Source organism: Harpia harpyja, chromosome Z, assembly GCF_026419915.1.
Source record: "Harpia harpyja isolate bHarHar1 chromosome Z, bHarHar1 primary haplotype, whole genome shotgun sequence".
NCBI classification, from domain to species: domain Eukaryota; kingdom Metazoa; phylum Chordata; class Aves; order Accipitriformes; family Accipitridae; genus Harpia; species Harpia harpyja.
Genome location: NC_068969.1, coordinates 115,573,944 through 115,597,840, shown reverse-complemented (window position 1 = coordinate 115,597,840; position 23,897 = coordinate 115,573,944). Strand labels below are relative to the sequence as shown.

Genomic DNA, 23,897 nt, shown 5'->3' with positions numbered 1-23,897 from the left:
GCGGCAGCCCCCCGCTGGGTGGGTAACCCCAGCAAGAGCGGGAGCTGCGGGGCTGCGTGCCCGCCTGCCTGCGCCGGAGCTCGGTGCCGGCCGGGGGCTCCCCGGGGAGGTGCGGGGGCCGCGGGACCGCTGCCTCCCTGACCTACTTTCCCGGCCCACGGAGACGTCGGTGCCGGAGCAGAGGGAACAATGCAGAGAAGCGGCGCTCGCAGGGAGAGCCGGGAAGGCCTAAATGCGAATAAAGCCAGCGAACGAGCTTTGGTCTTTATAAAGTGTAAAGGATTTCAATTTAGGAAACGGAGCAGCGTCGTGAAAAATAGCGGGGCGCTCTGTTTTTTAGGTAAAGTGCGTGAATTCTCGTCCTACACGTGAAGTTTATTGCTTTTAAAGGATACACCTTGGGCAAGCTAACTGATAAAGCAGCGTAAAACACGTAGACGTGCCCGCCTTCGCAGCGGCTCCCAGCTCTGCCCCGCGGCACCTCGGAGCGTGCCGACGCGTCCGTGGGCAGCGGTGGGAACGGGCTCGCCGCTCTGCCGTCCGCCGGGTGGGTGTCCCCGCTCCGCCTGGCACGAGGACCGAGGGCTGCCTGCAGGTGCCGAGGACCCCGGCGGTCTCAGCCTTCATCCCCGCTCCTCACCCTCTCCCGCTCGAGGGGGAGAAGCCTCTGGACCGCTCCGGCCAGGAGAGAAACCGGGGGGGGGGGGGCAGCCGCACGCGACGCGGCGGTTCGCCTCCCATCGTGCCAGCGCGATGCTTCTGCGAGGCTTTTGGCGAGGGGAACATATGTCCCGCGGTCGCTATACGTCGCGCGGGTTGGGAGCGGCGCGCGGGACTGCAGCTGTGCGCGCAGGAACGCTCGAACGTGAGCGCGACCCACAAGCGTTTGGCAATCGTTCAGAAAGGGAGCTTAATCTGTTTTCATCTAAGCCCGTTTTTCTCTTGCCTGCAACGTCCCCATGATGTTGTGTTTGATTCTGGATCACGGTGTAGCATGAAGATGTCAAAAAAAAAAAAAATATCCAGGTTGTCAGAAAAAAAAAAAAAAAAGGCCATTTCTGAGGTATTTTTCCCTGATCGGTGTTTTCAGAGGCTTTCGGATTACAGGCTTCAAGGCCGTTTTCCTTTAATCTGAATTAACGTTCTATTAGCAAAATGCAGCACTCGGGCTCTAATCTCGCCTGTTTCTGTAACAAAGGAAAAACAAAGTATCTTTTTGTAAACGTATTTCCTGCCTGTTAGGTCTGAAACAAATATTTAGGTGAAATTCACATGATTTTCATCTGAAAAGCAAAACTTCAGGTTTGCAATGGAAACGACGTTTGTTTTTTCCAGGAGGGGTAATATCATATCCATATGGATATTACTTTGTCATAGTACGTGCATATTTTCTCCCTACCCAGCTTTAATTCTTTGTCTAGTTATTCAAATTTTGGAGGCAGGATTCACTAGTCGGTGACTTCTTTTACAAATTGCTAGAAAGAGGACAGGATTGTGTGTAACAATGAGGAAAGCAAAAACATTGCAATTGATAAAAAATACAGCTGCGTGGCTCAATGGGAGAATGGATTTTACTCTGTTGCCTTTTTTTTTTCTTCTGTGATTGTTTTTAGCTCAAACTCTTAACGTTCAACTGGCAAATTCAATGTATTATTAGCTTTGTTTATTATGAAACAAATAAACTGCAAACCGCATGGGTCTGCGAGGACAGTAGGTGCTATAATGCAAGAATATGCCTGCAGGATTTATACAGATGAGCTCAAAGATTCGCCCCGTCTTGCGTCCTGCCTGCTGTCCTGCTCGCACCCAAAGATAACCCGCTCCCAGGGTACAGAACGTATACGCACATTAAACCCCTAGCGAAAGACCGGAGAGGAGTTTGACAAATGTAACACTTGGCTTTTAAGCTCATCATTTCTTAGCGGTAAATATTAACTTTGATGCCTAATAATTCATTGCGTTTCTAAGATCCAATTTGGAGCAAAAGCGAGCTCCAAAGGCTGTGTAATCGATGGCATTGTGGTTTGTAAACGTTTTATCTCTCTCTTTGTTGCAGGCCATTAGCAGTGTGACATGTAGGCTGAACAGTAATAAATGCCCATTGTTCCTTTTACAAGCATCTCGGAATAAGTACATATATGTTTTTACCTTGGTTTTCCTCGCCGGAGTGCTCGGCGAGGGCCCCTTAATGCAGAAGCCCACCTCTTTTTTACCTTGTAAGAATGTCTCTGTCCCATAGCAGACAAAGGAGGGAGCTTTTCTCTGGTTGGGTTGTTTGTTCATGGGTTTTTTCTTCAAGAGAGTGAAGAAACGAGGCCCTGACAGTTGCGGTGAAAATTTTTGAGATGTGTTTTTTAAAAAAAAAAAAAAAAAAATCAATCTTTGCCGTAGAAAATGCCGTTTGTAACGTAGCACTCGGACGCGAGTTGTTGCTAGAGCGTTACTGGGGAGCGCGCTTTGCGCACGGGGCTGCAGCCTGGGTCCCCGCCTGCCCCAGCAGCGGGGACCCCGACCCTGGGGTGGGGGGACCCCCGCCGGCACAGCGAGCCCCAGGGACAGCGCCGGGCCCGGGGACCGCCAGCCCGGGCGCCCGCCCGCGTTCCTGGGCGGCAGGTCTGGAGGCGGCGGTGGCGAACGTCGGCCCGACGCCAGCAGCTACCTGTTAGGTCGGGGGAACGAACCGACCGGAGAAGGTGCAACCGGTGGCCCAGAGAAGCGTCCGGCCGCTCGCCGAACAAGAGGCGCGCAGCCTTCGAGACCCGCACGTGTGCTCCCTTCTAATAGAGTAAGGCGAGTTTGGGGGCCTTTTTCTGTAGAAACCTCTGCATCTTCTTATAGAGAAAAATGTTTGGGCGAAAAAACAAAAACAACATAGGGTCTGTGTATGTTTTATGCTCCTAAAGTGAATCTTGTTTAATCTAAAATAGTTTGCAAACGCTGTCTTATCTACGTTGGTTTTTTTTAAGTCAAATGAAATGTAGTAGGCTTGGTATAGGAATTTATACAGCTGATGGCTCTAAGTCTTTCAGACTACCCGACATATGGATAAACCATGCACAGATTTAGCAGGTCTGTCTTTATGTTAAAACGTATACGTGATAAAAATATATGACTGAAGAGAATTTCTGTGGTTAGCGCTGTTTCATTCTGAAATGCTCCGAGACATTCAATAAAATTACATTTATTTTCAGAGGATATTCACAATGAATCGATAACCCTTTTTTTCGGAGAGTTTTTGCATATGTTTCTCTACCATTATGCAATAGACTTGCAACCATTTTTGCCGGTGCAGGTGTTGTTTATTAAAAGGAGCATAGTCATTGCAGGTGTATATTAGACATTAGCTGAACGTAAAGATATTAGCAAAAAGTGCCTTCTGACTGGCATTTTTATATTTTTACGCTCTCGGAGGGGTCTGTAAAGGCAGATGCTAGGCTGCACACCAAGAAAGGGTTTCAGCCCCAATCAGTCAGAGCCCATTTGTCCATCCCTCGTCAGCGAGTCTCATTTAGTCTCTCTGGGAAAAAGAGGAATATAGTTTTCTAGAATCAAAAGTTATCTTTAAATGTTTTTAGAAGTATAGTCAAGGAGTAAGGATGTTTTAATTTCTGATTTTCCAGCTCATGGGTCATATTTGACCAACTGCTTTCAGCAGAAGACATGCCACTTTGTTGAGCTATTTAGGAATCAAAAAGACTGTCTTAATTTAAAACAAGGAGCCTTTGTTTTAGTTGGTGACTGCCTTGTGAAATTTTTCAGTTCTCAGCGGGTTAACCAGGGAACAGGGGCAGAGTCATAATTGGCCTATTTAGAGTATTTTGCATGTGAATAGTGTGTTAGTGAAGCATTACTAAGTCTGTTGTGAGTGACATGGTGATTAGAATTTAGATTAGGGAAAACACATTCTGTACTTTATCAAGTACAGTAATTAGTTCAGTCAGTAAAAGTTGATTACAAGTAACGATAAAGTTAGATTTTTGGTACTTAATTTTAAAATTTCTTTATTAAATGGTAAATTTGTTCTTAATATAAATGGTAGTATCTACACCTGTTATATTGCGTATCAGAATAATTAAAAGAACAATGTGTTCAATGCAGAGTATAATCAGGGGATTTATATATTATGGGTAAGTTTCAACGTAGTTTATAGCAAATAGAACATTACTCAGGAAATTGTTCTTCTGTCATAGTCTCTTAAAGATTTATAATTTTTCTTATAGTGTGGGTCAGATAATGTTTTCTGTTGTTTCATAGAAACCATAGTCCTTTTGTAGCTGAGAAAACGTTGCGTTTACTGGGATGCGTCTTGTTAGTTAATGGTACAGGCATAAAATGGATATATTGAAAGTCCTTTGCTGCTGCTACTGCTGCTGCTATACAATAGCGTTAATTGTTTTTGGTTTTCTGAGGTGCTTTTTTTTCTGATAGCATTGCAAAAAATATTAATAATGTATAATTTCATTTTCACGTTTTAATCACATATTATGTACAGCCTGCTGTGCAGATTTTTATATTGCAAAACCTGATATATTTAATTCACAGATATGAATTTTTCCTTGCACGGGGATAGACAATGAAGCTGTTTCATGCACACTGAACCAACCGCTCTATCAACAGCAGGATTTTTTTTTTTTTTTAAGTTTTATTATTGTTAAATCCGTGCAGTTAACTGTCTTGTTTGCAGTGAAGAAACTAAATTACCTTCAAATATATTAACAGAGCTCCAAAAGTTTTTAAAACACTGATTGCATTTGAATAAGTAGGCAATAAGTCTCCTTTAAATGTAAATAATCGTATTTTAAATTAATTACTTTGTGTTTTCCAAGTAAAGGAAGAGAGGCTCAACTGGAAATTTTTGTAATGTCTCCTTTAAAGATTTGGCAGGTTCTTGTTTCCATGTTTCGGTTGCTTATGAAGGTTTCTTTGCTGTGTTATTTTTAGGAATGAGAAATAGCTAATGATGAGGAAAGTCGGATTTAACATGCACACGCACACACATATATATTTTTAATCTTTTAGCAAAGTCTCCTTGGAGGTGACATGGATATTGGCAACCCAGGAGCGCTCTCCCCCACTAAGCCTGGCTCCCAGTACTATCAGTATTCTAGCAATAACCCCCGGCGGAGGCCTCTCCACAGCACCTCTATGGGTGAGTGACTTTGTGTTCAACCTTTTTTTTCCATTTCAACAAATAATTGGAGTTTCGTCCTGTTTAGCAATACTTTGAAATAAATACAATAAGTGGCAGAGCGTATGTGTACGCCGCCAGGACTCTCGGAGGGGTTTAGTTAACGTTAGCTGATTGTTCCTCTCTGTCCTCTTTGTTGAGCACGCAAGGAGCCTTAAAAAATCGCGTTTTCAAAGCAAATCCGTGTAAGGCAAAAACAAAGGCCCTAACACTCGAGATCAAAATATGAACAATTTTCCAGCATTTTGCTGTTGGACATAAGAGCGGTGGCATCCACTCGGTGTTACCAAAACTGCTGGAAGCCTGGCGTGAGACGGCGGGCAGGGCGACTAGCAGCTGGCTCTCTTAGAAAATATCTGTGCACAAAAAAAAAAAAAAAAAAAAAAAAAAAAGCGCCTGTCTTACGAAGACACCGTTTTGTCTTTTTACAGAAGTACAAACAAAGAAAGTTCGAAAAGTTCCTCCAGGTTTGCCATCTTCAGTAAGTACCGCTCGTCTGCTCGCTTGCTTGCGATCGCGGTGGCTTTGTTCGGTTGCAGGCAGATAGAAACGAACCCGCTCCCGGGCTCGCAGAGCGCTTGGCGCTAAAGGCAGAGGACAAGGTAAGGAGAGTTAAAAAATCTCACCGCTTGTCCCGACTTGGAAGTGATTAATTGCACGGTGGGGACGAGCGTGTGTTGCCCATGTGGATTTTCAGCGGCGGACGCCGAAGAGCTGCCGCGGGCGCGGGCGGCGCGTACCTGCGCAGGGCGAGCATCCCTTCCACGTGCTGGTTAGCTTTTTTGTCGGGCTGCTGATGATTTATGGCTTTGCATGCTCAAAGAGATGCGCGGAGAGGATTTATGAGGAATTTCCGTGGGTCTCAGCCCGGGATGCGGGGCAAACGGCTTCATTTTCACGTGAGGTCTCTGAGCTGTGGTACCTGCGGCAGAAGCTGGCTGGGGGTGAGCCCAGGTGTCAACCGCTGGGATCCAGCTGCTGCCAGAGGCATTGTGGGTTGCTCAAGCAATAACGACAGAGCTGGTAATTACCCAGGTTTTTGCCTGATGTTTTAGAGAATATCCCTGATACCTCTTTGTAAGGAGGGTTACGGATGCCATCCAGCTACACCGGGCACGCTTTTCAGCATTTATCGTGAAATCTTCCCATCGTGCAGTCAGAAGTTGGTGTTTCTCTTTGGTGTGGTGAAGTCCTTTGTTTCGTGATCCAACTAATGATTCTATTAATTTTCATTTTTTCATCTTTGTGTAAAATCGTTCTGGTTTTTTTCCTGAAAAAGCTGTACCAAGGTGCATTACATCTTTTGAGAGCATTTACTTTTAAATCCATTAAAACATGTAGAAAATAGCTGTTTTAAAAGAAATTATACGACGTTTCAGTAAATACAGCATGAAGAGTAGTATGGCTAAAGAGTGCATTTTATCCTAGTATTTTTATTCCAATTTTTTCTCTGCCATTGCTTTAAAAATACATAATACATATTTTCGTATCAATATCTGCAAACAGAAAACAAATCACTCAAGAGGGGGGAGCTTCCCTTTCATACCTGATAACTCTATTTGTTTTATCTCTAAATCTGGTTATTAGGAGGAGCTGAGTGGCAATCAATCTTGCAGAATATATAACAAATTGGCATGTTAATCTCAGATGGGTTTTATGTTTTTGCCATAAATCCACGTAAATTTGCAGTTTGCAAACTAGCATACTTTTAAAGCTTCAGTTATTGCAGTGACTGTGCTAAACAGTAGTTTCATTACTGGTCACTTTATAAATAACACAATTTTAATCTGAAAGAGAAAAACACATACGAGCATCCTAATTTAATTGCACGGATTGCCGTAATCTTTATAACATTAAACAAATGGAAACATAAGTCTTTTTTGTAAGTTGCTGAAATATGGAAATTCTCAAATGCAAGTTTCCGGTGAAGTAATAATACTATTTTTTTTTAATTAAAAATAAGTTCCCGCACGTGTCTTTTAAATTTATTTCACTATGTGTTTTTTGGTTTGGGTTTTTATTGGACTCCTTTACAGCAATAGCTAATATCCTCCCCAAAGCTTTTTACGAGTACTATTATGCTTGAAGTTAGAGGTGGATTTAATTTAGACGAAACTTTAGCTTTTAATAGTTTTTCTGACAACTTCACATGATATATCCCTCCCAGCTCTTTATAGTCGGAGGCAAGGCTGCGCGTAGTAGGGGTAACACAGAGCCACCGGCACGCTGCGAGGCACCGCGCTGCAGGATGCGGCGCCCTGTTCTGCATGCTCCCGGCACCAGCCGGCAGCGACTTCGGCAGTTAGTTGTGATAGCTCAGGAATTGTGCTGGGCTTCTGTTTAGTCATTTGCAGGGGACAAAAAAACCCAAAACCCGCCCCAAACCTGCGTTTTTTATGTTTTAAAATACTGCTCTGTAGACGGGTGACCATCTCAGGACATTTGCAGGGATATTTTTGCATCCATGTTACAAAAGGTGCTTTCAGTAAAATGGTACCTGCTATCTGCCCTCCCTGCGCGGGGAAAAGTGGCAGCGTTTCTGTTGGAAATGTCAGCGTGCAGGGGTTTATAACTGCTGCAAAAGTTTTTTATGGATTGCTCCTTGCTTCGAAAGAATGAAAGGCAATTTATGTTTGTCGCAGATTAGACTCAAATGTGTGCTTCCTTTAGTTTTTTGTGAATACAGTGGTTGTACAGGATGGAAATACTTCTACAGCTCAGTATTCTCAACTATTTTAACAGTATTTTTATTTTTAAGTGAAATTATCTCAAAGTAGAATATGCACTTTAAATACTTCAAATTATTTCAATGAGCTGTACAATTTATGAGAAAATAAAATATAAAACGGTATTCTTGAGTATTTTAATCACCCCCAGCTCTATCCTCCAGGAATAAGTAAATTAAAATACAAGTCCAGTAATGTGAATACAAGAATAGTATGGTTCTGAAGGAGATACGGCCTTTTTTAAGTGATCATACAGATAGGTATTTGCGTCTTGTTGTCTTCATATATCGTGAATCATACATTTCATTTGGAATAATACTGCTTTAGAAAGAGCACCTAGGTGTCTCAAACAGAACAAATATCTTATAAAAGGTCAGATTATATTTAGGTTATGGATTGTGTCACACTGAACTGCCAGGATTTATGATGCTGAATGAAGTATATGCGTTTATAAGTTGACTAACTAGATTATAATACACTTAGTTGATAGGGTGGAAATATAGCTGTATTTCTCTTAAAATATGTATATTAACTTGTTCTCAATGTGATTTATGCAGTGGCTATGGAGATTAATGCAGCAGCGTTTGTGCAAGCAGTAATTGTTGATTAATTCATAAGTAGTCCTACAAAAATTTCAATGATAAATGGTAATAAATATGTTGTATCAGCTCCCCTTTATTATAAGAAATGGCTACAAGTTTGGAAAACAAAGTAAATTAAACGATGGAAACACTCAGAGTTTAAAAACCAATGCAGGTGGGAACCAAGTGGGGAAGGCGAGACTCCCCGGGTGCGGGGAGGGGCGGCCCCGGCCAGGCTGTGACCGTCCTGCCCGTGCTGGAGCCCTGCGGCCGGTCTCAGCCGCAGCTCGTCGCAGCAGCAAGAAGCTGGAGACGGACGCGGAGCTGAGCTGGAACCGGAGTGTTGAACTCCAGAAGCTTGGCCTGAGCGAAGATGTGAGCTGGGGCGCGCTGCGTCCCCCACCAGACCGGCCCTGGTGCCCGCCCGACCGCTGCGGGGACTCGGGGTGCTCTTCCGTGGCGCGGGCTGGGATTGGCTTTCCCAGCGTGCTCACAGCCTCCCGCGCGGAGCTTCGCCCGCCTCTGGGGTTTCAGGAGTTCACACTAATTTCAGGCGTCGTAACCTGAACGTGTCTGCCCACCCCAGCGTGATCGGCCTTTGCAGGCAGCGGGGCGGGGGGCCGGGTCCCCCCGGCTCTGCCTGCTCCGTGCGCACACATGGCCTCGCCGTATCCTGGGCTCCTGTCCATGATGTGATGGAACGTAACGTACTTCCTTGGACCTACAGACCCTATATAGTCTCTCTGGGGCAAGGGGTTTTACTGGGACCATTCCATACTGGAGTTTCTGCCTTCAGTCAAGAGCCTGGGGAGCTCTGCTCCCACTCGAGCTGTGCAGTGAGGGTCAGGGTATTTTGGATTGAGCCAACTGGAGATGAGATACAGGCATGACTATATTGGGAAAAACTAGATTTTTTCTGTTAAAACTTGATTTCCTTGTTCGAGTGCCCACATGCCTTTACTGAGCTATGACATGGTAATGTTTTGTACCCAGGCTGGTGCATGGTGCAATCCAGGTGGCTCCTCTGTACGATCACCTCCTCACCCTCAACTTCATCCTAAGGCTTTGCTGTTCTTTTAATCTTTAACCTGAAGCCTTCATCCATTTTGGCTGCTGATGGTTTAATCACATCTGACCTTTTACATTAAGTGTTTGCCAAGTGATGTGACATTTTCTGCCTCTCTTATCTTGACCAGTAAGAGATAGGAACGAGCAAGCTGTGCTGGTATGTACCGTTGGAAGCGTCTGTGAAGGAACGGGGTATGGAATGGGAAGTCTTCAGGGGCAAAAGTGAGCAAAGAGGGAAGGGCTTAGGTTGTAGAGGTGATGTTTGAGAGGTGTTTTTACAGGAACTTGTATCATTCTGACTTCAGGAAGTCCACCACAGTGGCACTGCGGCAGGAAAGTGTGTCCACCCAGGTGTTGATTTCCAACATGTAGCACCTGTAATGCAAAGCAATGTATTGAGGACAAAAAGAAAGCTCAGAAGTGAAGCCCTCACAGAGAGCTTATGATGCACGGTACGAGTGCTTCATTGGCTTTCTTGGAGCAGGATTGCATGCTTCAGCAGAAGGAGGGCTTACTGAGACTGAGGCGGGAGCAGCTCAGAGGAGCACAAGTGGTGACATTGCCTTTGAGCCCCTTGCGTGGCCAAGGCAGGCTTTTCCCCTCTGAGAATGAGGATGGGTGCGTGAGCCCAGCAAGGACCGTCTGCAGGCTTTCTGCATCTCAAGTTGCTATTCTTTGTGGCCGAGCTTTCCAGTAGCGTGCCTGGATGTAATAAATTGCTCAGCTCATGCATTTCTTCCATCACCAGTGCTTTTTCTTTTGGTATGATTATCATCTAGTAGATGTGCTGTTGAGTACAGTCGTTGTGGCACAATATATTCATTTTCCATTTTCCTTCTCCGTGGACACTCTTTTCCTTTACAACTGCACCAAGGCCTCCAGCTCCCTTAGCTCCACGGGAAGAGTGGATGGTTGCAGTTGTCTGATCCCCGTTTATGGCAGACCCGGGAGCTGTAACCCAAACTGAAATCCCACATCCTGCGCTGCCCCTGGAGAGAGGTGTTCAGGCTCTCAACCCGTGCCGATAAATGCAGCCCCTCCCCAGGCAGGATCAGAAACGCCGTGCTCTGTGGGCCAGTGCTGCTCGGTGCGGAGTCAGAGGTGCTGGCGTGAGCTGCGGGCTTGTCCCCATGTCCTAGAGCTGGAGGGTGTCAGCAGCACCCACAGTTGAGCAGCCTGGTGGGATCAGCCTCTGCAGTCTGCTTCGTCTGCCGCAGGAGCACCTAAAGGAGCTCAGCGATGTAACCACGTGGTCTGGAGAGAAGTCGCAATCACAAACCACGGGTTTTGCTGCCATAGCTCCATTGCCACCGCTGCACAGCAGCGCTAACGCAGAGCTGGTTTGGGGACGCTTTAAGGGTGGGGGGTTCGCATTATAGTAAGAGGTCCACTCGCTATCTAGCGAAACGGGAGGATGGTGGCGGAGTTACTCCAGCTTGCACCCTGCTGATAGTAAACCCTGAGCGGGCTATGATGCAGTCCTTGTTTCACAGTTTACATCCAGCTGTATTGAGCTGTATTCCCTGAATCCTGCGTGCCGGCCACCGTGGGGGCAGCAGCGAGGGTGATGTTTGGGGGGTCCGGGCTTCCCCAAAGGATGGCTTTCCTGGCGGTCCCCTGCTGGGACCCCCACGGAGGTGTTCCACCCCATGCTTGGTTCCTCATGTCTCCTTGAGCAGAGGTGGAGCGTCCCCGAGCGTCCCCGAGCATCCCCCATCCCCGGGACCGGCTGCAGTGAAATGGAAAGAGCCAAAGCCATGGCTGTAAGAGCAGCCCTGGCATAGCCGTTCCGTGCGACAGAGACCATGGCTTCAGCCAGCGGTCGCGGTCACGTCTTTCTGGTTTCCAAGGTTAATTCACTCTTAAGAGAACCAACAGCTTTAAAATAAATAAAAGGCTTAAAAATGGAAGAAAGAGGAGGAGGTGATGGCTCCTCAGGTTGAACCGTCTCCTTGGAAGCTGTGTCTGTAGGAGCCCTTGGGGAAGACGGGTGACCTCCTGCTAGGGAATGGGGCTTGGGGCTCAGCTCCCTCCTCTGCCAGGGGCTTCGTCTCTGCCCGCCACACGCCCTTCGCCCTTTGTTCGTCAAATAAATGCGAGTGGGCTCGGGGTGAAGGAACCGGGTCTGGCAGTAGGAGCTGGGCTGCACCAAGGAGCAGGATTGCCATCACAGCTTGGACAGTCATCGCACATTATTTTAAATGTAGATCCTGAGAGAGTTCTTGTGGGGAGGATGTTACAGCCAGAATAAGGAGCGGGAGAAGTCAAATGTCATCTCAGTTGTGTTAAAAGAGAAGAAAGGAACTGAAAAATTAATTGATTTTGTTGACGAACCAGCAGGTAAAATCTCCTGAGCCTCAGTTTTAATGGCAAGAGCCTCTTTCTTCATCTTCATTTAAGGTGTCCCCTCTTAGACTGGAGACATCTATCTGCACTCGCTGTTGTGTGTATTTACAAGCGCACCAGCTCTGACCTTGCTAGCCAGACAGATAAGGAAATGTATGACTCAGTTGTACATCCTAAGGAAACACCTGCTTGGTTCCAAAAATCAAGAAAAGAGAAATACTACTGAGATGCCACCTGGAGTTTTTCCACAGCTTTATTCTGATTTCCACGGGAGAAGCCTTGATAATTTTGCTGGGAGGTGAGGAAGCACTGCTTGTGCTTTTTGTGCAGACTTTGCAGACTTCCTACCTCAAGTGAAAAAAACACAACCGTATGAATTTCCCTTCAAACATCCAACTTAAATGGGAGTTTTCCAAAACAAATACAGTGTCCCCATCTTACCCTGTGCCACCTGCCATATCAGAAAATCGGCCAGTCCTGGGACGCCGTGGTCGTCACTGCTGCCAGCATCTTTGGGGACGTTTCTCCACACTGGACCTGTTGGGTGCTTTGGAGCTTGCCGGGGTTCAGCGGTGGGTTGTGGGTTGTCACCCACCGGAGACATGCCGGAGCACTCCAGCTGCCAAACGGCACTGGGGCAGCGGTGCGGCGCCTGCCTGGTGGGGGGATGCCGGTCTGGGGGTCTTTGAGGACCAGCGACACGGGGCGAAGCCTCCTTGGGACAGAACTGACCGTCTTGGCGATAGGCATCCAAGGGCAGCGGGGTAAAATGGGGGTGAAAACTTGGAGGCAGCTCACTGGGACCTGGCTAAGAACTGCGTCAAGTGAGAGGGAGCGAGGTAGGAGCTGGATGGAGGAGGGCATAGAGGAGCTGATATTATAATTTTATCATAATGTTTTAGTATAATTCAGTGACTTCTGAGGTCTGAGAGCCCACAGAGGTGAGACCGGACCTGCGTAATGCACTGCAATGCGCTTGCAGTAGGGTACTTGGCTTTCCCCTGCCTCCCAGCAGCCCGTACGTTCTCCCGAAGTCCCATTCCGTCTTCCCGGGGCGCTGCCCAGGGCTCCCACCGGCGATGGGGCTGGCGCACGCTCGCTCGCCACGTTATCGGGTTGACAAGATCCTCTTCATCTGGTGGCCCCAGGGGAAGCAGCCTGGCTAACATCCCTGCTCACCCTTCGGGCCAGCCATGTAAATCATACTGCATTATGATTTGGGGTTTTTCCATATTAAAATTAGAACCTGATTAAAGTCCACGCAGCTTTTTTTTTCAGTTAGAGCAAAGCTCTGCGTTTTGCTTTAAAGTAAATAAATAAATTTGGAAATGCAGCTTTAGCACAGAGCAAATGAAGTCAAACCAAGGAAATGATAAAATCTACTGTACAGCGGTGAGGTGATCGGTTAAAAGACCGTCTATTGCAAATCGTACCTGAAATCCCTCCTGAAGGACTAAGAAGTCATTTTGCAGACAAAATGCTGTGGTGGTGGTGTTTTAAAATAGATGAAAGGTAGAGGAAATGCAGATTAAAATGGCTTAGGTTTTAGTTTTTAATGAATTGCACGGGATATCTTCAACATGAAAAAGCAATTAGAAAGGGATGGTCCGATGTGTATTTTTCTTAGGCCTTGGCCGTACGTTATATTTAAAGGTAAAACCTGTACTGCAAAATTCACACACGTCTAAATGTTTAACTGTTTTGGACTCCCCAAAAAATACAATCCAGTACTGAATAGTTCTGGCCCATTCTTAGCAGCTGGTAGCAGAGGTGTGGGATTAGTGGGGGTTTTTTGTTTAGCTTGAGCAGAGACTCCCTCTTCAGAGTACTGGAGGTAGTGCAGAAGGCACTCAGTCTTCATGGACTCAAGGTTTTGGCCAACAAATCCAGATGATTTCTGAGTGCCTGCAAAAAGGGCAAAATGAGACACAGTAGATACTCAGCAGTATTTTTAAGGCAGTTCTTTAAAAATTGCTTTTTAGGCAGCGCAGCGTTTATTCCTCTGCACAGCTAGGATGGTGCCGGTGCCCGAGGAGCAGACCCTGCTCACGGGGACTTTGGTTTGTTCTTTGGGATGAAACATGCCCTGCGTGCCTAAGCCTGATGTCTTTTGTCCCCTCCAAACTTGATGCACATTTTTTATTTAAACTTTTCATTAATCTGTCTACTTGCATATGCTGAGCGTCAGTACTGGAAGGTTCCCGGTAGAACAAAAGGAAAACCAGGTATGTGCGGTTTTGCCAGCGGTGACTCTGCAGCTGGAAGAGCTGCTGCAGCCCTGGCCAGGCAGCCGGGGAGCCGGTCCTGCCTGCGCCCCGCTGAGCCCCGCATCTCGGCTGCCTGTTTACTCCGTTCTCCAAGGATCGGTCAGAAAATGCACTTTATTCAGCAAATAAATGTAAAAATACGTGGCGATTTCATGTCCCGCCTTCAATCATTTTCTTTGTATAGCTATGTAATTTGTAATTCTTCTTTTCATTTGGGAAGTAAGCCGAGTTTCACAAGTGCAAAACTCAGCACTTAATTTTTCTTTTTGAACTTGAGGATAATTGTTAGGAAAAGGCATTTAAAGTTAAAAAAAAAATTCTCTGTGCAGCAATTTGATTTTGTAGCTTTACTATAAATATTATCTGTAGATTGTATTCATTACAAGCAGTGCAGCGCCTTCAGATCTCCGATTAGTACAGTTCAGCATTTAAGATATAAGCATTTAAATCCTGTCTTGTCTCAGGCCTTTCCAATGTGGTTTTAGGAAAGGATGGCTTCTGGGGCTGGAGATTTATTTATTTGATCTCATTTGCTTTAAGTTTCTCTTCCGTTTCAGAACGGATTGGACGTGGGGTCAGGGTGGGGAGAGTGATGCAGTGTGCAGAGGGGAGAGCAGGACGTTAATGACGAAGTTATCTATGGAAGTTGAAGATACTCCGTCAAGATTGATAAGCTTGCACTCTGACTGGAGTGCATTTGTTAACACAGTCTCTGTATTTTATCAAAGGAACATTAATTTTTGCTCTGAAGTATTTTTTGCCTTTACACTGAAGCGGTAAATGAGCAAAAAAATCAACATAGCGAAAATATAGAAAAAAAATTGCATAAAGAGCTCCAATAACTATTAACGTTGTTAAATGCATAGCAAAGCTCCCCTGACAGTTTCTTGGCACAAAACCTAGGAGGCCTACAATGGCTGGTTGTTTTTTTATTGTTATTTTATTTTCAATGGCACACAGCGCCTTTCGGCAGGCCAAACAAGCGGTCAAAGTCAGCGCCCGAGCGGAGGGGACACCGCAGCGGCCCCGGCGCGGTTTTAGACCCATAAATGCGTGTTGCGTTTTGCTTGCCAAAGCTTCAGCCCCACGGGCACCTCCAGGAGAATGGGACGGGCTGTCCTGCCCTGCTCGCTCTCCCCACCGAGCTTCTGCTGGGCTGCGGTCACCCACTCTCCTGCTGGGAATCCCTCGAAAGACCGCAAGAACACCCTTTTCTCAAGTCCTGGGAGGGCTCCTTTCAGCCGTGCCGATGCTCTGAGATGTTACACGCTCACGCATATTTAATGCGTACAGATGTAACGCAGACGGGTTTAATCTCTGGCTCTGCAAAGGCGCACGCAGGTGCCCGGGGTGGTTCCCGGGGGTCCGCAGCGGGCCACGGGGACGGGAGCCCTCCCGGACCCAGCGCCCACCCACCCACAATGTTTAAGGGCGCGGACGGCTCGGCGACGGGCGTTTTACCAATGCCATCCTCTCGCTACGCCGTAAATAAGAAAAGGCTCAAAGGCTCCCATATTTGCCGCTTTTCTGAATATTTTCGGCGCCTCAAAGACCCGTGCCGTCGGTAGTCGTCGTGTGTTACAGCATCACCCGGCACCGCGGCGAGACCCCCGAGCAGGGGAGCGCGTGGCCCCGCTCCGGAGCGCGAGGGGCTGCGGTAACTTGGGTATTTTGAGCTAGGTTTGCATATTACAGACGATTTGACTGCGTTTCCAGATGAGAACATCTTTTCCCTGCCAAAGGCAAGCCACGAAGTGACAAGGCAAAGTTAAATCGCTTGGTCCGAGTCCAGTTTGGCGGAGCCAGCCCTTCCCGGCGTGGCGGGCGCTGGGCCGGGACTGGGACCGGGACTGGGACCGGGACCGGGACTGGGCTGGGGCAGGTCCGGAGCCGGCAGCCCTCTCTTGTTGTCATTGCCACCTGGTGGAGCACAAAGGATATTGGTTTTCAGCAAACTCGCCTTTAATTTTGGCTCTTTTATTGCAACCACACTTTGGCAATAGTGTGCGAGAGTCCTTAACCAAAAAGATCCTCTCGTTTGCTCTGCAACACCTCATTTCTCCGCTCACAGTTCATTTATGATTCTGATGAGAGTGTTTTTTCAGGAAACACACATTTCACTTTTTGACCTAGGAGCATCTGTTAGAATTTTTTTTAATACTACTTTGGCATTCTGGAAGTGTTAATGTCTTTCATATCTGTTTAATGCTATTTAGGGATATTTATGATCACCTCTTGGTTACTTGGGGTAAAGTGTGTTGCAATTTTTTTCAAACAGACAGGAAAGCATTCATATGAGGAAACAGATTGCTTTAAACATGTGCTTCCTGTGACAGTAAAAAGAACAAATTAGATTTAACACTGTGTAATGAATGCATAAATGTGTACGTTTAAGCTTCTAAAAGCCTTACATTTGTTTCTGGCCTAAACAAAAATCGAGAATCACCTATCCAGGCACAACAAAGCAGATTTAAATACGTACAGCCAAGCCGGTTCGTATTTTCAAAGCGATTTGCCTGCCGTTTTCCGTTCCGGTCTAGACTTCTTCCCCTTAAATTGAGTAAATGTGATCTTTGGATGCTCTTTCCTGATCCTAAAAGCGCTCTGCATCAATGAGCCACAGAAGGAGGAAGCGCTCGTACGACCGTACCGATGAAAATTGAAGAAGGGTTCACCCCTTCCATACGGAGCAACGTCACCGGGGCGGCAGGGCTGCGCGCAGTCCCACCCCGCGGACGAGGCGGCTCCCGCGAGGACCCGCGCCGGCCTCCGGGGCCCCTCGGGGTCCCGTCCCCCGGGCAGGACCCCCCTGGGACGCCCGGCACCCCGGGGGCTCACACCGGCGCTGCTGGGGACGGCGGTCCGGGCGAGGGGCCGCGGGCGCGCTGCCGCCGGCGTGGCCGAAGCAGGCGGTGGGAGCGGGAGCAGCGGATGCCACCGGCCTCTTCTGGCGCTGGCCGGCGGCGGGGCTGACGGCCTTTGGTTTTTTTGGAGGCCAAAAAAAAGAAGGAAACGGTGAGAGTTCACCGGCCCGGGAAACGGCCTGGAAGTACTGGCTGTGCTTTCCTCTGTCTTCGACCTGTGCCTCATTTTTTGGCTGCGCTGACTGCTCCAGCTTAGTCTCAGAGCCACGTACAGAGCTCAGAATATGACGGAACTCTCCCTGGAAACACGACTGCAAGGAAATTCTGGCACGTGAAACGTGTGCCTTAACAGATACCTTCAAAATGCAAACAATGGCATAATATATACTTAATTATTGTTCTTTACTTACCTACTAGGGGGTAGAAACTATTCCGAATCATAGCTGTAGCAATTCTCCAGGAAATACTCTAAATGTCTGCTTCTTGTTTGCATCCTTGTTTTTGTTTGAAGATGCATCTGGAAAAGAAGTAGAGGCAGTTTCTGTCCGCCTTCACCCAATTAGTTCCCTCACACCTCTTATTTTCAATCTTTCCGGAAGATTTCTTAAACATAAAACCTACTCAGGTGAAAACAGAGCGTGGGGTTTTGTGTCACTGACCGTCAGAGTGCTTCCAAGTGCAGAGTGAGGATGTGGGGGTATCGGCTGGTGCTAAAATAGACTTGGATTCGGCACACGCGCGTCCACAAATGGAGCAAAATGCCAGAAAGATGACCGGTTTGTGCCGAGCCTGAATTTTTTTGCAGGCTGTGGGAGTTCGGTCTAGAATACAGTTTGTTTGATAATTAGTGCACATCTCCTAAGACTTCCAGAGATTCGTGTTTAACCTTTCTGCCACCACGTTCTGACATAAAATTAACGCACCTTTTATCATTCTCCGGTATTTAAGTAAATATTTTTGAACCATCTCCGTGCAACAGGTTTCCAAAGATTTAAAGTATGCCGCAGGTTTCCAAAAAACTTCATTTTTTCTTATATTTTAAATGTTCTGTTTGTGCAAAATTTTGAGAATCACCATAAGGGCTTCTTTGCATTTTTAATTTAGTAACTAACATATGAATAAATTTGCATATTAATTAGTTGCAGATTAAATCATGCATACATAATTGCCTCCTTACTGTGTTTAATGTTTGTCAAAATCTCCAGCCTGGTTTGATGGATGTCGTATGAAAGATTACAATTTGATGTACCCTTGGAAGTATTTACACCAATAATGCAGGATTCTTAATAGCAGAATTCTCTAGTTATATACAGTTTCTAATAAACATGTAAGATAGGTGCATGTCCCTTTTGACTAGATTTTTTTCCTTGCACCAAGTCATTTACTATTCATAATCATTAATGCATCTCCTAATTATACAGCATATGTCTGTTAACCACTTCGTTGCCGGTCTTTGGGCTGCAGCGCCTGAATTTTTAGTACAAGTTGTGTTATTTGAGAGGCTATTCCTGAACTGTTTTGCCTCCGCCACGAGCCATCACTTCAGGTTTTCCTCGCCTGTGATATCTGGAGGAAGAGTTTAAAATGCAAGGTGCATTTTGTGGTTTATTATTGAGGTTGGAGAAACGAGCCGCGCTTAATTCATGGCTGAAGGCTTCTCTGCTGTGGCTACTGCAGTAAATAATCAAGGACGTTCCAAGTGCAAAAATACTATCTACCAAAACCGTCACGAACGTGGTGCCGAGCCTCACCTCGAATCCCGCGGGGGGTGGGCAGGGAAGCTGGGGTCGGTGCTGCGGCGGGAGCCGCTCGGGGGGGACGGCACGGCCCCTGCCCGCGGCCGCCCCTCGCGCTGGGCTCCACGATGCAGAGGGAGCTCCGGGGGCTGTCGGGTCGCCTTCCCAGCGTGCTGGGACAGCACCTGGGCGCGAGGGACGGCCGGCCTCCGGAGACGCGTTAGAAGCCTGGACTCGGGTTCCCGAGACGCAAGTTCACAAAATTCAGCAGGCTTCTGGGAACGCGTAAAGGCAGTGGGTTCGTGTTTGGCTCTTGGGTTTGTCTCGACTTTTAGCTGTGCTTCTGATCACACTTCCAGGTTTTGTCCACAGCTATGAGGGCCCGCTATTTTTAAAGAAATCTAGGTGTTAGTGTAGTTACAGGATTTTTGAAGCTGAGGCTTTAGAAAAAAATAAAACCCCAAAAGAAGAGGAAATACTGCAGGACTCCTGATAAAATCCCAAGAGTAGGCTACACTGAATTTATCAGCAAGCAGTTGATTTCCTTCTTAACCTGGCTATACGTTAACTACTTTTCAAGCAAAAGCAGTTGTAGAGGACTTCCAAATAACCATATTTTGTTGCAGAAGTTGGCACTCACATGTGTTAGGCATTTGAGTGTGAATTTGAGCAGTCGATGGGAATATGGTACAGTGTTAGGAAACAGCACCAGGGAAGTTGGACCTTGCTCCCCAAGCTTGCTGCCTACCTGATAGAGAGTCTTCTGGCGAGCGGCTTCACCTCTGGGTGCCTTTTTTTGGCTGTCTTTGTTCATCCAGGCTGTAACCCCTTCAGGTCAGGCTCTGGCTCAGCACGGTGCCTGTGCAGTGCAGGATGAGAGGGGCTTCTGGGAACGGCTGTGGTACAAAAATATGTATTTTAATATAGCATCTGGATTTGTATAATCAAAAATGTGCTTTTGAGTATTAATTAGGATTGCTGAAAGGAAAAGTTCATGGGAAAGTGTAAGCGTGTCATTTCAGTGAGAGATTTCTTCTGTAATATGTGTGTGTTTACAGTTGGTTTGCTGTGTATTTTAAGTGCACACATTTTGTATATAAATAAAAAATATGCATATCTGATATAATATAAAATACACAGTGAAACCACTGCATGGCCCTAATTACTCACAAAATCATATACTTCGTTTCAGAAGACCCAGCAGCCTGACGTCTTTAGTCCAACCAGTCAGGTTGCGAGATATATTTTAGCACGTTATTCACTGTGAAAAGCCCAATGAAATCAAAGGTACAAACACCCTTTTCTCCTGAAGGATTTTACATAGTAAAAATAAAACATCGTGGAACTAGTGCCCAAAGACCTCACAGACTTATTCTCTAATCACAGAAGAACATAAACTGCTTAATACTTACCACTAATTATCCTCCCGCACTGTGCAATTCGGTATTAAACCACAAAAGAATGTTCAAATACCATTAAGGGACAAATCTACAAAAGCAAGAAAATTGTAAGGCCAGGCCAAATTCAGAAAACTCAACCCTGCGGTTAGCAGATGCCGCGTACAATAACATCTCTGGCCCCAATTCAGTCCCGACGCAGGCTAGGCACCGTGCAGGCTGTGCATCAAACACAAACACGCCATTTCAGGAGTTGCTTAATTAGTGGCGACTTGTGCCCTTATTTAGAGAGACGTCCGAACCTTTGCTCCGCTTGCCGGTAAACCCACGCCGTGGCCGTCGTGGAGGCACCGTGCACAGCACCCGTGGATGCAGGAGCACGCCTCTGCCTTCGCAGCGCACAGGAGAGGAGCGCGGTGCTCTCCTTGCACCTGGATGCCCAATCTAGACAATTGTCTACTGCTTTTTATGTTACTATCGCATCTCATCTAATTTTCCTATGCGAAGGGTTAAAATTCACTCGGAAAGCTAAATTCTTCATCTTTAGTGGGAAAATTGACAAATGTTGCACAGAACATCTTTTGTTTGAAGATCTCTGAGCAAAGAGAGATACCCGACAGTTTCCCTCCTCCGGGCGATATTCCTGGAGAACTAGAGACAAAACGATTTTCTGCAAAGAGAGGGGAAAAAAAGACTGTAAGAAGCAAAAATGCTAACATTGGTTATAGCCCAGTCCGGCGCAGGGGGCAGAGAGCTGAGACTTAGGAAAGATCTGACACTTTTCATGCTGGTGCTTCAATAACCTTCCGTAAACCTTGCAGCCCACCCACCTGCGCCCCAGTCCCAGGCTGGATTTAGCTCCTCTCCCCGTGTGCCGGAATGAGGTTTAAGCAATAAGTTCAGATCCTGATTTCTTGGAAAGTGAGCGGGACTTCCGAAATTTTGCAACACGCTTGGGGTTTAAAGGCCAATTCAGTATAAACAGCAAAAAGGGAAGAGAAATGATGTGGTTTAGTAGAGAAGAGGTAACCATGACTTACGAGATACAAACAAACCAAAAAAGCTCTGGCAGAACATCAGGTGAAGCTTTCTGTGGCAGGACACAGATTTTTGACTCGGGAATAATATCACATATTTCTTAATGTAGAGGTAAAACTGATAAAATAACAAGACACCTACTATGTGCTAGAGGCCCTCCCGTGCTGCAGCTCAGCTGAGCTGCTCTTGCACATCCAGAGCTGGGGCAGCAGAAATCTTTCAGGTGTTATAAACCCCTTTTAATTCCATCTTTGCTTCTCGGGTAACGTGAGCACTACCCCAGTCAGAAACACAGGCCCAGCAGTCGGGGATGCAGAGGGAACAGGGCTTCGTTTGCGTCACTGGGAAACCCAAGCCCTGATTTTCCCTGTGGCGTGGGGAGACTCTCTGGGTAGGTTCTGGGATCACCAAGCAGCATTAAATACCCATTATTCAGGTTTGTTTTCTTTGTTTGAGCAGTATCCTCAAAGAAAGCCTTGCACAGGGCCCTCCCTTCTTTTTTCTGAGCAGCGTCCCAGTTTCATGGTCTCCACCTTGACCAGACCTCTCACCGTGCCATTTCTATCTCCCCTGCCCATCTCCTCTTCCACGCAGGCTGCTCTCCCAGGGTGACAGCAGAATGGGGTTCAAATTTGCCTGCGTCCTCCCTAATTCTTTGAGGTCTTCAGGACCAACCGCTTCATCTTTCCATGTATTGCCCATCCTTGCAGCCAGCAGCAAAACCAAACTGTATTGCTGAATACGGAGGGTGATGTGCATGGGTGGGGAATGCAAAAGGATTTTACCTTGTCTTCTGATTTTTTTCAAAAACGCACCACCTCTACCCCTACTCTTGTCTGGCTATTTGAGGTTGGGGGTTATTTTCAAGTACAAGTAATTCCCAAGTACAAAGTTAATCTTCAGAGCGAGTTACACACGTGTAAACGTGACCTCCTCGTCCCCGAGCATCCCCGGGAGCTCGGAGCCGCGGTGGCAGCCCAGCCTCCTCTGCCGCAGGCACGTACTCCTCCCAAATGCCTTGTGCATCGCCAAGTGGCCAGGTCACCGGTTACCAGGACCAAGGTGACCGTACTTTGTATTTTCCCTTGGAGTCGGGGCAGAGAGCCCGAGCCATTCCCCTGGGTGTCCCCGTGCCGGAGGAGCGTATTCGGGGAGCCCTAGCCTCTCATCCCCTTGGCACCATTGCCTCGATGTAACTGCAGCACCAGCGCGGTGCCTATGGCCTCTCTGAGCTTCGGTTTCTCTTTCTATACAAAGGGAAACAGCGACAGAATAATATTTAACTGCTAGATGGAGGGGCTGCGAGGCCTAACTATGTAACAGCTGAAAAGTCTTCCATATGGCAATGTGCAATAAATGAGGAGCAGCGTTCCTCTCCCGCTCCCTCCCCAGATTCTTGTGGCAGAGTGGGAACGAATCCGAGTTTGCAGGATCCCACATCTACGTTCAGTCCTGCAGATCATTTAGCAGAGAGGAGGGTAGTGAGAAACACTTTTGAGTGCTTTGATCAGCTCTGCTAACGGTTTACTATGTAGACAAATTGCTGCACGTGACTGAAAAAAAAGGCCACGTTTTGGTTCTTAACATTAGCCATGTGTCCGCTTGCATGGTGTCCACAACTTTTTCTCACCTTTGCCACAATTTTTTTGCTTTTCTTTTAAAAAATAATTGTGCAACAGCATAATATATATAAATTCTTTCTGAAGTTCTGGTGCAAGTAGGTCTTTTATCATTTTATAAAACACTGAACCCACTTGGGAGGATACATGTTGTTACTTAATGAAAATCATATTACAGTGTCATTTTTTTTTTCCTAAAGACTGAACATAAGATCAGGTCCTTGATTGTGTTATGCTTCAAAAACATTTATTTATTTTGTAGTAGCAGCTAATGCTAATGGAGAACAATTGACCAAGAACTTGTGGAAACCTCTCAGTAAAGCAATACGAGCAATAACTACAGCGCTGATCACTCTAGATTGTACTGCAACTTCAAAAGCAAAGATAATCCCTTACAATCTGAAATTACTTGTTTATTGTGTGCTGCGTACAATCGGTGAACTGCTTGGCACTGTATGAAATATTAAAAATCTTACACTGTTCGTTTATTTTACCAAATACTTCTGCAGTGGACTCTGAACTATGGTACAACATCTGTAGTCTCATACTGAGACCAATGGCACTGAAATTTCCACCTGTAGGAACCTCCCATCACTTAACCCTCCGTGCCTTGGGAACATAGAGAAAATGTCAGAAATGAACCTTAAATGTGCTTTCCTGTCCATTTCCGTAGAGAATCCGGAATCAAAGCCTATGGGATGTTGAGGCCTGTTGTCTAGGCCAGCAGAATTCCTGACTTTGGGCAGGTAACCCCCGTGCCACCTTACAGTCGTTGTAGGGCCTGTTTACAGTGCCAGAGCAATGTGGAGAAGCCGTCATAGTATTGCTAACCCCAAAGGTTCATATATCATGAGTGAGCCACCCTTCCATCCACAAAAAAAAGATATCACGAGATTTTAAAAATAGTAAAGATTGGGTTGGTTTTATTAGCCTTTGGGGTTTTCTGCCTCAGAGTTCCCATTTCCCAGCTCTCCTCCACACTTATCAGAGTTAGAAGCTCAGTCTTCAAAATACGAAATCTGAGATCATCCTGTAATCAATGACTATAGCAGCTCTGACTTTCCAGA

The 23,897-nt window shown here is 46.5% G+C and overlaps 1 protein-coding gene across 19 annotated transcripts in view; it reads left to right on the top strand.

Annotated features, from left to right (window-relative positions):
* Positions 1-23,897, top strand: part of TCF4 (transcription factor 4) — a 247,575-nt gene that overhangs the window by 144,462 nt on the left and 79,216 nt on the right. For 15 of the 19 annotated variants that reach the window (XM_052775821.1, XM_052775820.1, XM_052775819.1 and 12 more), the window contains 2 exons: positions 5,020-5,149; positions 5,620-5,669. The exons of 3 other annotated variants lie outside the window; for them this stretch is intronic. In XM_052775821.1, the coding sequence (XP_052631781.1) occupies positions 5,020-5,149; positions 5,620-5,669 (180 nt within the window). Of the gene's footprint in view, positions 1-3,992; positions 4,128-5,019; positions 5,150-5,619; positions 5,670-23,897 lie in introns of those variants that run through there. One more of the 19 variants, XM_052775831.1, reaches the window with a different exon arrangement.